This window comes from Pseudochaenichthys georgianus, chromosome 12 (genome assembly GCF_902827115.2).
Source record: "Pseudochaenichthys georgianus chromosome 12, fPseGeo1.2, whole genome shotgun sequence".
NCBI lineage: Eukaryota > Metazoa > Chordata > Actinopteri > Perciformes > Channichthyidae > Pseudochaenichthys > Pseudochaenichthys georgianus.
The window spans coordinates 29,537,580-29,550,921 of record NC_047514.1 but is presented as its reverse complement, the minus strand read 5'-3'; the positions used below and the strand labels follow the sequence as shown (position 1 = coordinate 29,550,921).

Here is a 13,342-nt window from a genome sequence, read left to right as displayed (position 1 = left end):
GACAACCCACACACCTATCAATCATCAAACCGTGGGGTCTTAATTCATTGCGTGTTGATTTCTATCAACGGGGGAGTACTTCAGGAAAGTCGACAGAGGGGGGGGGGCGGCGGATAGTGGAGTACTTCGTGACCACAGAGTGTGAACGTTGTGATCAGCTGTTTTAGCGCAGTTCTCCAGTGAAGGGGGGGGGGGAGTCTCCCTCCGCAGTTTTGGCACAATTCCGTTGTACAGACCGACGTTAACAGCAGCCCTGTCTGTGCACACGGAGACCGACTCTGTCGTCCGGTGATCTAACCGCCTTCTGGAAAAGCTTCACAAGTACGTCAGTACGCAAATGCACTTTGTGACACAAGTGACGGACGCATTTCAGATTACGCACATAACCTGCGTACCAGTTAGCAAAAGTATTCTCCGTCGGGACTTCCTGCAACAACACCACTCCGTTATCAAAGATGTTCTATTAAGAAGACGATCACTACGTGACAAAAGTTTTCAAAACCGTGCCTACTGAAATCGATCTTACTAACTGCTGTCTGTGCAATTTACTCGCGCGAGTTGGCAGACTTTATTTTGCTTAGTTTAACATCATTTTTCATGGTGGGGCTAAGCCATTTCTTGGTATGGGTGGGGCCTACCCCAGCCATACCCTGGCGCTGCCACTGGTGGCACGTATGGGGCGGGCCATTCTGCGCATGCTTTAAATGCGTTAAATATTTTAACGCAATTAATTCAAAAAATGGATTACCGCCGTTAACGCGATAATTTTGACAGCACTACTTGTAATATATATGATGTGTTTTATAATTATTGATCATTAAAGTGTTATCAAAGCTGGTAAATGTGAAGCTAATTTGAATAATAATAATAATAACTTGAATTGATATAGCGCCTTTCATAACCTCAAGGTCGCTTTACAAAGAAACATACTCCTGAGGGGGAGATGGGCAGAGGGTTTTGTGCTGATGTACAGTTGGGTTTCGTCGGCGTAGGAGTGGAAACAGAGACCATGGCTGCGGATGATATCACCAATCGGAAGGATGTATATTGTGAATATTAATGACTTTGTATACTGCAGGGTAGCTTGTGAATTTACAGCAACTGTAGACTAGAGGGCATGATTGTAAAAGTCTCTCACCAGCAAAATACCTCGACAGTAAAATGCCATTCTACGTTTCATTACTATACGATACAGTATGTATTATCATTATTCATACATTCATAAACTCTAATAATAACAATAATAATTTCAATTTATATAGCGCCTTTCACGAAACCCAAGGATGCTTTACAATGGGAAGTAACAAAACAAAACAAAAAGTAATAATATCTATACTTATACGACCTCTGTTTATAGCCTATGAAAAAAACTATTAGAACATTAAGGCTAAAGCTAATGTTAGCAGATACTGACAATGTATGCTAGTTAGCTAGCTCAACGATTCCTTAAATAATATTGCGACATAAAAACTTTTCAGTGCACATCACGCTCTGCCGCTCCGACAGGGAGCTCTGCTCTGACCACCTGAACTGTTCAAACAGCTGTCCAGTCCAGTCTGTGCCACAGTGACTCCGCACAGTTACTGTTAACGAACGCACTGTAGGTAACAAACTAGTCAAGGTAACCCCCCCCCCACCTTATCACCTAAATCTCCTCCAAGAGCACCATTGTGTTCTTTTTAACCAAATATCTCTCAGAGGGGCGTGGGGAGTGGCTCCTTATTTTCATCTAAAGTAACAGACAGAGAATCAGCCTTTTTGAAACAGGGCTGAAACAGAGGGGATTATGAGATGCTACAATGGGTGATCTGTTTGTTAAACACTTTAGAGACATGTTTTGTTTTGTATATATCTGAGACCTATAATATATTGATTAAAAACAGTATAATAGGGGAGCATAAATGAAGATTGACTGGACAGGGAAACTGAATTTTGTAAAGAAAACATTGACCTCGGCTCTGAAGGTACCTGTGCTGGTGGTTTGGAGAAAAGCTCCCGTCTCTCCTTCTCATGGTCCTGGACCCTCTTGTGTCGGGGATGTGAGGAGGTGTGTGTTGCCTGTTGGGGCTGTGAGCTTGCAGCTTCACTGGGGGAGGCCTGGCTGGAAACTGGCTTTACCTCCTTAGCTTGGAAACCATCCTTTGACTTTGCAGGCTGGAAACACAAACTCATTTTATACAGAGCAGATATCAGGTCAGAATCCTATCAGCCACTCACAATGTTGAAGACCTCCAATATGGCAGCCAGAGACGATAGACCAGGGGTACTCAAACTTTTTTGTTCAAGGTCCACTTGTGAATTGTATACAACGTCAATGGTCCGGATTAATGTCAGTAAACTCCCCCTTAAGTGGTCCTTGGTATGAAAAAGTTTGAGAAACACTGCTGTAGAGCACATGTGTTTTAAAAAGCAGGAAATTAAAAAAGGAACTCACCTTGTGATAAACCCACAAGAGAGAAAGCATTTGAGCTCCATACTGTTTCAGAAATAATCTTTGATGTGGTTTAGAACAGGATGGCGTTTTATGACAGCAGAATTTAACTTTATCTCCGGTAGAATTCTGATCAGGCATTAGCTCCGCCTCCTCTCTCTTTTTTTTTTTTTTTCAAGCTAAGGACCCAAAATCCGCGTTTCTCTAACAGAGCTGCAAAAGAGGGGTATGAGCAGTATGAGGCATGGCTACAATGGGTGATCTGTTTGGTATTTTAAGCAAAACACTTCACAGACATGTTTTGTATAGGTATGGCCCTACAATATATTTTTCCAATATAGCATAATAGGTCCACTTTAATTATAAGAATCAGAATTTTTTTTTTTTTTATTTGTTTTAATAATGGGACACAGGGTTCGGTCCGGATTGATTTGCAGTTCGGTCTGGATCCGGACCCTGGTCCGGAGTTTGAGAAGCCCTGCGATAGACGATTCTCATTATGGCATAGCATGACAGAAACACCTGTGTAACCCATACAGGTCACAAAGGCCCCTTTCACACCAACGCGGTTCCAGGGCCGGTTCGGAGCTGGAGCCTGATAAGCACCGGTTTTTACTGTTCACACCGCAGCGGAGCCGGCTCTTTTCCCCGAAAACCGGTTCTTACCAAGCTCGAAAATATTGTCCGTCTAGAAGCAAGAACCGCACACGTCACACTTAACGTCGGAGGTGGGATTAATCTGATCAACAACAACAAAATGCCGTAAATTCTGTTCAGCAACACACACAACTAAGAACTAGGATGGATGCCAGTAAATTGGGGCTTTCACACCAATGCGGTTCTAGGGCCGGTTCGCCGCTAGAGCCTGAAAAGCACCGTTTTTTTCTGTTCACACCGCAGCAGAGCCCGCCTATAAGCTCCGGAATCCGGTTAGTTTTCAAGCAGAGATGGGGACTCGAGTCGCACTTAAGTCGCACACACAGAGACTTCAGACTTGACTTGGACTCGTGACCAAAAGACTTCAGACTCGACTTGGACTCGTGTGTTGGGACTCGTGAACAATCATTGTGTTTTCTATTTTTGGCGTATTAAAGGTGGGGTAGGTACATTTGAGAGAAACCGGCTCGAGATCGCTAGAATTTGAAAATACACAACCGGAGATAATCTGCTAGAGGCTGCTACTTCCTTATAGAGCCCGCCCCCCCCCCCCCCCCCCCCCCCATTTAAAAACAGTTCTTGTTGAGAAAAACAAGCATACCTGCCTTCTCAGGCATACCGGGAAGAAATGTTTGAGCATTTTAAAGTAAAATGCTTCAATCTGGTGCACTTTAAGCAGAATTACTAGAGACTAGATCTAGGGGGTACAACTCTAAACACCCATATGAAAAAGATTGGTTTACATTTTAATAATTAAATAAGTATGTGAACATAACCAATAACCTACCATAGCCAATAACAAATACATGTAACGTATTTTATTTCTGTTGTTCATTCATATCTTATTTTACTATTTTATTTATGCATATTTTTTTATCTCTCCGATATGTCTGGTTTACTGTCCTATAGTATACATTGGAATGATTTCAAACCTGTTTTATCCCAATAATTATAAAGGAGTGCCTTGGAAATACAGTGGGGCAAAAAGGTATTTAGTCAGCCACCAATTGTGCAAGTACTCCCACTTAAAAAGATGAGAGGCCTGTAATTTTAATCCTAGGTTCACTTCAACTATGAGAGACAGAATGGGGGGAAAGAATCCAGGAAATCACATTGTAGGATTTGTAATGAATGAATTGGTAAATTCCTTGGTAAAATAAGTATTTGGTCACCTACAAACAAACAAGATGTCTGGCTCTCACAGACCTGTAACTTCTTCTTTAAGAGCCTCCTCTGTCCTCCACTCGTTAACTGTATTAATGGCACCTGTTTGAACTCGTTATCAGTATAAAAGACACCTGTCCACAACCTCAAACAGTCACACTCCAAACTCCACTATGGCCAAGACCAAAGAGCTGTCAAAGGACACAAGAAACACAATTGTAGACCTGCACCATGCTGGGAAGACTGAATCTGCAATAGGTAAGCAGCTTGGTGTGAAGAAATCAACTGTGGGAGCAATTATTAGAAAATGGAAGACATACAAGACCACTGATAATCTCCCTCGATCTGGGGCTCCACGCAAGATCTCACCCCGTGGGGTCAAATGATCACAAGAAACGGTGAGCAAAGATCCCAGAACCATACGGGGGGACCTAGTCAATGACCTGCAGAGAGCTGGGACCAAAGTAACAAAGGCTACCATCAGTAACACACTACGCCGCCAGGGACTCAATCCCTGCAGTGCCAGACGTGTCCCCCTGCTTAAGCCAGTACATGTCCAGGCCCGTCTGAAGTTTGCTAGAGAGCATGTAGATGATCCAGAAGAGGATTGGGAGAATGTCATATGGTCAGATGAAACCAAAATAGAACTTTTTGGTAAAAACTCAACTAGACGTGTTTGGAGGAGAAAGAATGCTCAGTTGCATCCAAAGAACACCATACCTACTGTGAAACATGGGGGTGGAAACATCATGCTTTGGGGCTGTTTTTATGCAAAGGGACCAGGACGACTGATCCGTGGAAAGGAAAGAATGAATGGGGCCATGTATCGTGAGATTTTGAGTGACAACCTCCTTCCATCAGCAAGGGCATTGAAGATGAAACGTGGCTGGGTCTTTCAGCATGACAATGATCCTAAACACACCGCCCGGGCAACGAAGGAGTGGCTTCGTAAGAAGCATTTCAAGGTCCTGGAGTGGCCTAGCCAGTCTCCAGATCTCAACCCCATAGAGAATCTTTGGAGGGAGTTGAAAGTCTGTGTTGCCCAGCGACAGCCCCAACACATCACTGCTCTAGAGGAGATCTGCATGGAGGAATGGGCCAACATACCAGCAACAGTGAACACCTTGTGAAGACTTACAGAAAACGTTTGACCTCTGTCATTGCCAACAAAGGGTATATAACAAAGTATTGAGATGAACTTTTGTTATTGACCAAATACTTATTTTCCACCATAATTTGCAAATAAATTCTTTAAAAGTCAGACAATGTGATTTTCTGGATTTTTCTCATTTTGTCTCTCATAGTTGAGGTATACCTAGGATGAAAATTACAGGCCTCTCTCATCTTTTTAAGTGGGAGAACGTGCACAATTGGTGGCTGACTAAATACTTTTTTGCCCCACTGTATGTGTTTACATAAATTGTGATCAAAACGTTTGAGACCCACTGAGATAACTTAGACTAAAGTGAACTATCTAAACACTCAGAGTCCTTTACCTCACTGAGCTGTAGTTATCAGCCTCTCAGTCTGACAGGAGAGGACTCTCCCTCCACATCATTGTAGAAACATCTACTTCTTTCGTTAGAGCAGCTAGCACCAGATGCTAATAACAACAGCGCGCACCCTCCCTTTCTCCCTCGCTCGCTCCCACGCTCACTCGCACTTTGGCTGTGAGCTGCGGACGCCAGATAAGCCAACATCCTCCATTTTTATCACTTACAGCGCCCATCGTACAGGGCAAATGAAAAGTGTAACCGGGATGAAAAGGGTGTTACATTTACTTAATTATGAATGTTGTTACATCAAGGCCGAAAATTAGGATGAGCACCAACGGTCAAAACTTTTTTTTCTCGTCCCAGAGCTGTCAGCGCGGTGCCTCCACAGATCTGGCGCCCTAGGCGAACATCTATAACGCCAGTGCGACGGGCCGGCCATGGTCTCAGGTTACGCTGTAGGAAGTGTAGGTACAACGCTACATTTCCCGCCCCACCGCAGTCATACAGTAGGCTACGGAGAGCAGCGAGAACCATTTCCTCAGGCATCGAAAAGCGGAACCGAATGTCATGACGCAGCAGCGGCAGCACTATTTGGTCTCTGGACGGTGTGAACAAAACGGGGGCTGAAAAGAAAAAACGGTTCCGAACCAGAAAAGCTCTAGCATTTGGCCTTTCTTTCTTGCTGTGCAAAGAAAAAGCAACCTCTTAATCCAGATATCTTACCATGACTCGCGCATGCATTCACATGCACAGTTGTGGCGTGACCACCAAAACAGAAATATATGGACACAAGATGTGTGCAAATGTATTTCGTTTTCTTTCCATGTGGACTTGATTTAAGTGGGGGGGACCTCACCTCCTCTAGGGGGGTCCAGGGGGCATGCTCCCCCAGGAACATTTTTTTTTTAAATATTGAAGTTAAAACCATCAATCTGGTGCACTTTGAGAGCAACATGAAGAGATCTATGGATACATCTCTCAACACCCAACAGAACTGTAAGCAGATTTATTTTTCTTTATGGATATTTTACCAATCACTCCCCTTTCAAACTGTATTCTTGTTTATTAATAACTGTTATTTACTGTCATATAGTATTTTATACCTGTTTACTTTATGCTCTTATTTTTTTATAACTATAGTGATCATATAAAGATTTGCCTTTACCTCACTGGTTGTAGAAAAAGCTTCTTATATTCGTTAGCATAGCTAGCTAACCAGATGCTAATAACAACAAAGTTATTGACTGTATGATCAGTATGACAGATGAGAAGATCGCCACCGGGCTTTCAACTAAAGACACAGCCACGCAAAAACTGCAGCATGTGTACGGCTCCTTATGGGTACTGCAATTTTTGGAAGTGGCGGAGCGGCGTTCTGGTGCTCTACGTCAGAACTGCACCCCTGTCAGACGAGACATATACCACGTGATGACACGTTAGGCTCGTGTTATGTTCAAGGACCCTCACTCGCTTGTTTAATTTTTTTGCGGTCTAGATTTCTTTAATTATTTTCTTTTTTGCGTATGTTTGTCCCGCTCTATCGAAATCAGTCGGAAGTCGCAACGGCTCATTTCAAAATAAACGTGGATTTACGTAAAAAACTATTTTTTCGGGGTTCGGGTGTTTTGTTTGATTTTAAACAAATAAAGTCTTGGCTTTCAGAATATGAAACTTTTATTTCCAAAATCAAACGATAAATACATTTTTGAAGCTTGTAAAGGGACGAAGACAAGCACCTCTCACTGCAATCTGCTCTTCCACAGCGCCGCCCCCCCTCCCTCCGGCTGAAGTTATGAATGTAAGAGTATAGTAATCAGAGATAACACGGCAGGGTCCGTTACAGTTTCTTTTCATCTGATTTCAAATAAACAAAGTCTTGGCTTTCAGAATATTAAACTTGTTTCGGCAAATTCAGATGATAAATACAACTTTGAAGCTTGTAACGGCATAATTACAAGCGGAGAACGGAGTAACTTTACGTCACAGCAGCCATAACAACAGCCGGTGTGAGTGTGAGTGTTTTTCCCGGGAAACAAACACAATACACACAAACGCAAAATTACACAAACACACACACACAAACACACGTATACACACACACACACACTCGCGCTTCCCCTCCAAACGAAAATATCTTCCTTCCGTAGTATTTTGATCATTTGCTCCACTAATAATCAATCAGATCGATGGATTCCAGAGAAGAGAAAACTTTGAAGGCCTTTTTCTCAAAATGAGGACTCGGTGACAGTCATTATATAATGTGACATATTTCGCTTAATATTTGGAGTACAAAAACAATCCTGATATCATTAGAAAGCTAGGAATATCCTCTTTCCAACAGTGTATACAACTCAAAATTTGTCTTCGGGTCAATGCGACTGATTTCGATAGAGCAGATCACAAATGGTCTCGCAGGCCGTACACGGCCCAGGGGCCGGAGGCTCCCCACCCCTGATTTAAAGCCTGGCGAGGAAGGGGGGTGGCCTTGTGGAAAGTGTGATGGACTGAAACGCTTGACAAACACAGATAGAGCTGGAAGTATGAATACTACCAAACAAGTATATGCCATGTTCAGCTCTCTGTGACAGTGGCTTTTTCAATATTTTAGCTTACTGCTGGAAAATCATAATAAATTAAAAGAACCTCAGATTTCTCTCGCCAGTATGTCGTGCATTTCCTAATTACAACACTACGAATTTGTTTTATCATTCAAATACAAGTGAATACCAGCATTTTGCACTTCTAATTAATTGTCATTAATCACAAATGAATATTGTGATTGACGCAATAAAATGTATTCATTCACTAACACATGTCAGTGATAATTTGCCAATTTTATCTATTGGTGGGAAATAACCTGTACAACTGCAGTTTTTACCTCTTCTGCATTGGCTTCACTGTTTGGTCTCAATATCTGAAAAGACAGATTTTCAACAACGCAGATTTACAGTGAGCAGGATTTCAGCTGCAGTGCATGCTCTGAACCAAAATAAATGTTTAAAAACCTGTTAAGCCCCAAGGGCCCCCTCGGCGGGTCCTTTTTTTTTTTTTCACGACACTGTGTCTCAGGTGATCTTAATATTTAAGAACCTATTCATGTGTTATACCCATAGACTGTATATATAAATGGACGTAGGGTCCGTGACGTCACCCATAGGATTCTGCAGAGTTGCCGAGAAGCAGTTAGTGGCCGGAGTCGGCCACTAACGGCTCGACAGTGACGTCAGTGACTGACTCTGTGATAGTCATTATATAAATGTGACATATTTCGCACAGTCTTCTCTGGTCCCCTCCCCAATCTGATCAATGATGACATGTATAGCCGCATGTCATCATTTCAGCGCTGGTTGTCTTGGTGGTGCCCAGCAAACAATGTGGGCTTCGTAAATAATTGGACAGCCTTCTGGGGAAAACCTGGTCTGATTCATCCTACTTTGGAAGGTGCAGATCTCATTTCGGCAAACATTTCAGGTCTTTGTGGACTTAATCCATGACAAACTGGAGTTGAGACCAGGAGGCGGAGTCGCAGTCTTATATAGTCTGCGCTCTCTCCGAGGCAGTCATCCATAGGAATCCCGAACCCAATAAAATACCCAATATTAGCGGTGTGTGTGTCTGCCCAAGGTACAATTTAAGGTAAAACCTAATAGAGGTGTCATACATAATAACCTAATAAAAGTAAATGTAACAACTACTACAGTGCAACAAAACAGGAATATTAAATGTGGTCTCTTAAATATAAGATCTCTAGCATCTAAAGCAATATTGGTAAATGATTTAATATCAGATTATAATATTGATATATGCTGTCTCACTGAAACTTGGTTGAGACATGAAGAATATGTCAGCTTAAATGAGGCCACTCCACCCAGCCATATCAATACTCATATTGCTCGAGACACGGGCCGAGGAGGTGGAGTTGCAGCAATCTTTGACTCAAGTTTACTTATCAATACTAAACCAAAATTAAATTATACCTCCTTTGAAAGCCTCGTTTTTAGTCTTACACATCCGACCTGGAAAACTTTGCAGCCAATCTTATTTGTTACAGTGTACCGTGCACCAGGTCCTTATTCAGAATTCTTATCAGAATTCTCTGAGTTTTTATCAACTTTGGTTCTTAAAACAGACAAAGTAATTATCGTAGGTGACTTTAATATTCATGTTGACGATGATAAAAAATAGCCTTACTGTTGCAATTAACTCTATATTAGATTCTGTTGGTTTTTATCAGAGTGTAAATAAACCAACCCACTGCTATAATCACACTCTCGACCTTGTTCTGACTTATGGTATTGAAATTGAGCAACTATTAGTCGAACCGCATAAACCTGCTTTATCCGACCATTTCTTAGTAACTTTTGAAGTACTATTACGAGACTACAAAGCATTAGTCAAAAGCTCTTGCAGCAGAAACCTATCTGTTAGTGCTATAGCCACATTTAAGGAAGAGATTCCACCAATACCTAACTCGATAGCATGTCTGCATGTAGGGGAGGAAACTTATACAAAATGTACACCACCCCAAATTGATCATGTTGTTGATAGTGCTATAGATGCGCTGCGAATAAAATTAGACTCTGTTGCTCCTTTGAAAAAGAAGAAAATAAAACAATATAGATTAGCTCCATGGCATAATGCCGAAACCCGCAAAATAAAGCAAAAGTCTAGACAACTTGAAAGTATATGGCGTTCCACTAAACTTGAAGAATCTCGTTTTAATTTGGCATATTACTCTCAATGAATATAAGAAAGCACTGCGTAAAGCGAGAGCAGCTACTACTCTTCATTAATAGATGAGAATAAGAATAATGCAAGATTTCTTTTCAGCACTGTAGCCAGGCTGACAGAGAGCCACAGCTCGACTGAGCCTTCTATTCCCATAGCACTCAGTAGTAATGATTTTATGTGCTTTTTTAACGATAAAATTGTTACTTTTAGAAACAAAATTAATGACCTCTTGCCTTTGACCAGTATAGTGTTATCAACAGCTCCCAGAAACGTAAGTTCTAATATTACACTAGATAGTAAACTAGAATGCTATTCAGCCATAAACCTTGAACAATTAAATTCAATGATTCTCTCTTCTAAACCATCAACGTGCATGTTAGACCCAATTCCAACTAAGCTGTTGAAGGAAGTTTTTCCATTAATTAGCACTTCTTTATTAAATATTATGAATATGTCTTTATTAGCAGGCTATGTTCCACAATCATTCAAAGTAGCAGTGATAAAACCGCTTCTTAAAAAGCACAACCTCGATCCAGAGGTTTTAGCCAACTATAGACCTATTTCTAATCTTCCGTTCCTCTCAAAGATTCTTGAGAAAGCAGTCGCAAAACAGTTGTGTGATTACTTAAAAAACAATGATTTATCTGAAGATTTTCAGTCTGGCTTTAGAACACATCATAGCACAGAGACAGCTCTGGTTAAAGTCACAAATGACATTCTAATAGCCTCAGACAAGGGACTTGTCTCTATTCTTGTTTTGCTCGATCTCAGTGCTGCATTTGATACTATCGACCATGATATCCTATTGCAAAGACTAGAGCACTTAGTTGGCATACAGGGAACTGCTTTAGGCTGGTTTAGGTCCTATCTATCTGAACGCTCTCAGTTTGTACGTGTTAACGATGAATCTTCCACGCAAACCAAAGTTAGCTATGGAGTGCCACAGGGTTCAGTGCTCGGACCTATTTTGTTTACATTATATATGCTTCCATTAGGCAATATTATAAGGAATGATTCTGTAAACTTTCATTGTTATGCGGATGATACTCAACTATATTTATCAATCAAGCCTGATGAAATTAATCATCTAAGTAAAATTCAAGACTGCCTTAAGGACTTAAAAATGTGGATGACCTTAAACTTTTTGATGTTAAACACGACCAAAACTGAAGTTATTGTACTCGGCCCGAAGAATCTACGAAACAAACTATCTAAAGATATACTAATTATGGATGGCATTAATTTGGCCTCCAGTGAGACTGTAAGGAATCTTGGTGTTATATTTGATCAGGATTTATCCTTTACCGCCCACATAAAATCAATCTCAAGGACCGCCTACTTCCATCTACGTAACATTGCAAAAATCAGGCATATCTTGCCTCAAAACGATGCAGAGAAACTAGTCAATGCATTTGTTACTTCAAGGCTGGATTATTGTAACCCCTTATTATCAGGGAGTACCAAGAAGTCAGTCAAGTCACTTCAGCTGATTCAAAATGTTGCAGCTCATGTACTAACCAGAGTTAGAAAAAGGGACCACATTACTCCTGTTCTGGCTGCCTAACACTGGCTCCCTATAGAACACAGGATATTATTTAAAATTCTTCTTCTCGCCTACAAAGCCCTTAATGGGCTGGCGCATTCTTAACTTAAAGAACTCTTTATACCCTACTGTCCTACTAGGGCATTGCGTTCCAAGAATGCAGGGTTGTTGGTTGTTCCTAGAGTCTCGAAAAGTACAATGGGAGCCAGAGCCTTTTCTTATCAAGCTCCACATTTGTGGAATCAGCTTCCAGTTTGTGTTCGGGCGGCAGACACCCTATCCGTTTTTAAGAGTGCGCTTATGACCTTCCTTTTTGATAAAGCTTATAGTTAGGGCTGATTAGATTCAGCCCCTAGTTTTGCTGATATATTCTTAGTTTGTCGGGGGACATCTTACTTCTTCCTTCTCTCTGTCTATACCTGTGTACTCTCATGTTCCGATTAACCCAGCTTCCCCAAATGTCTTTCTTTTTGGTGTCTATATACGCCGGGATCCGGAGTCATGGATGATCCTGCGGTCCTGTGTCCTGGATAGCGAGCCCTGGATCTTGAGTCGTGGCTGTGGTCCTGGATCATAGGTCCTGGATGAATATCCTTGTGGATTCATCTTCCTATTGTACACACATGCATTTCCAAACATTTGGACTACCTATGTTGCAAATGTATTATCTTTTCAATTTACACACAGCATCTATTGCATGTCTGTCCGTCCTGGGAGAGGGATCCCTCCTCTGTTGCTCTCCCTGAGGTTTCTCCCATTTTTCCCTTTAAACTGTGGGTTTTCTCCGGAAGTTTTTCCTTGTACGATGTGAGGGTCTAAGGACAGAGGGTGTCGTATTGTCATACTGATATTCTGTACACACTGTGAAGACCACTGAGACAAATGTAACATTTGTGATATTGGGCTATATAAATATAAATAAACATTGATTGATTGATTGATTGATTGATTGATTGACGTCAGAGTTCAACTCCCGCCTGTTCCAGCCTGCTCCAAATAAGGGCAAAGAGGCGGAGCCGAGGCGGGACCTGCTGCCACCGAGCTGGAAGGCCAGAGCTAGCTGAAGCTACCAAGCTAAGCTAACATGCTCCCCATCTGCACAGTGCCGTCACATTTTACGTTTCTAAGGTAAGCGGACATGAAACTATTCAGCAAACCTATAAATAATAATCTAAGTTATTGAGTTTTTAGCATAATACTTCAGAATCTTAAAATCCCTTAACGTTTGTATGCAATTGTGCTAAATTCAACACTGGAATCAAGCAAATATTAATATGTTTGCATGACATTAGTTATTTGTGTTTTGATATCACTTAAAGG

The 13,342-nt window shown here is 41.5% G+C and overlaps 1 protein-coding gene across 1 annotated transcript in view; it reads right to left on the bottom strand.

The window, feature by feature from the left end:
• Positions 1-13,342, bottom strand: part of wdr91 (WD repeat domain 91) — a 60,931-nt gene that overhangs the window by 22,141 nt on the left and 25,448 nt on the right. Inside the window, exon 8 of the mRNA XM_071205071.1 lies at positions 1,969-2,154. Coding sequence (XP_071061172.1) covers positions 1,969-2,154 — 186 coding nt within the window. The remainder of the gene's footprint in view (positions 1-1,968; positions 2,155-13,342) is intronic.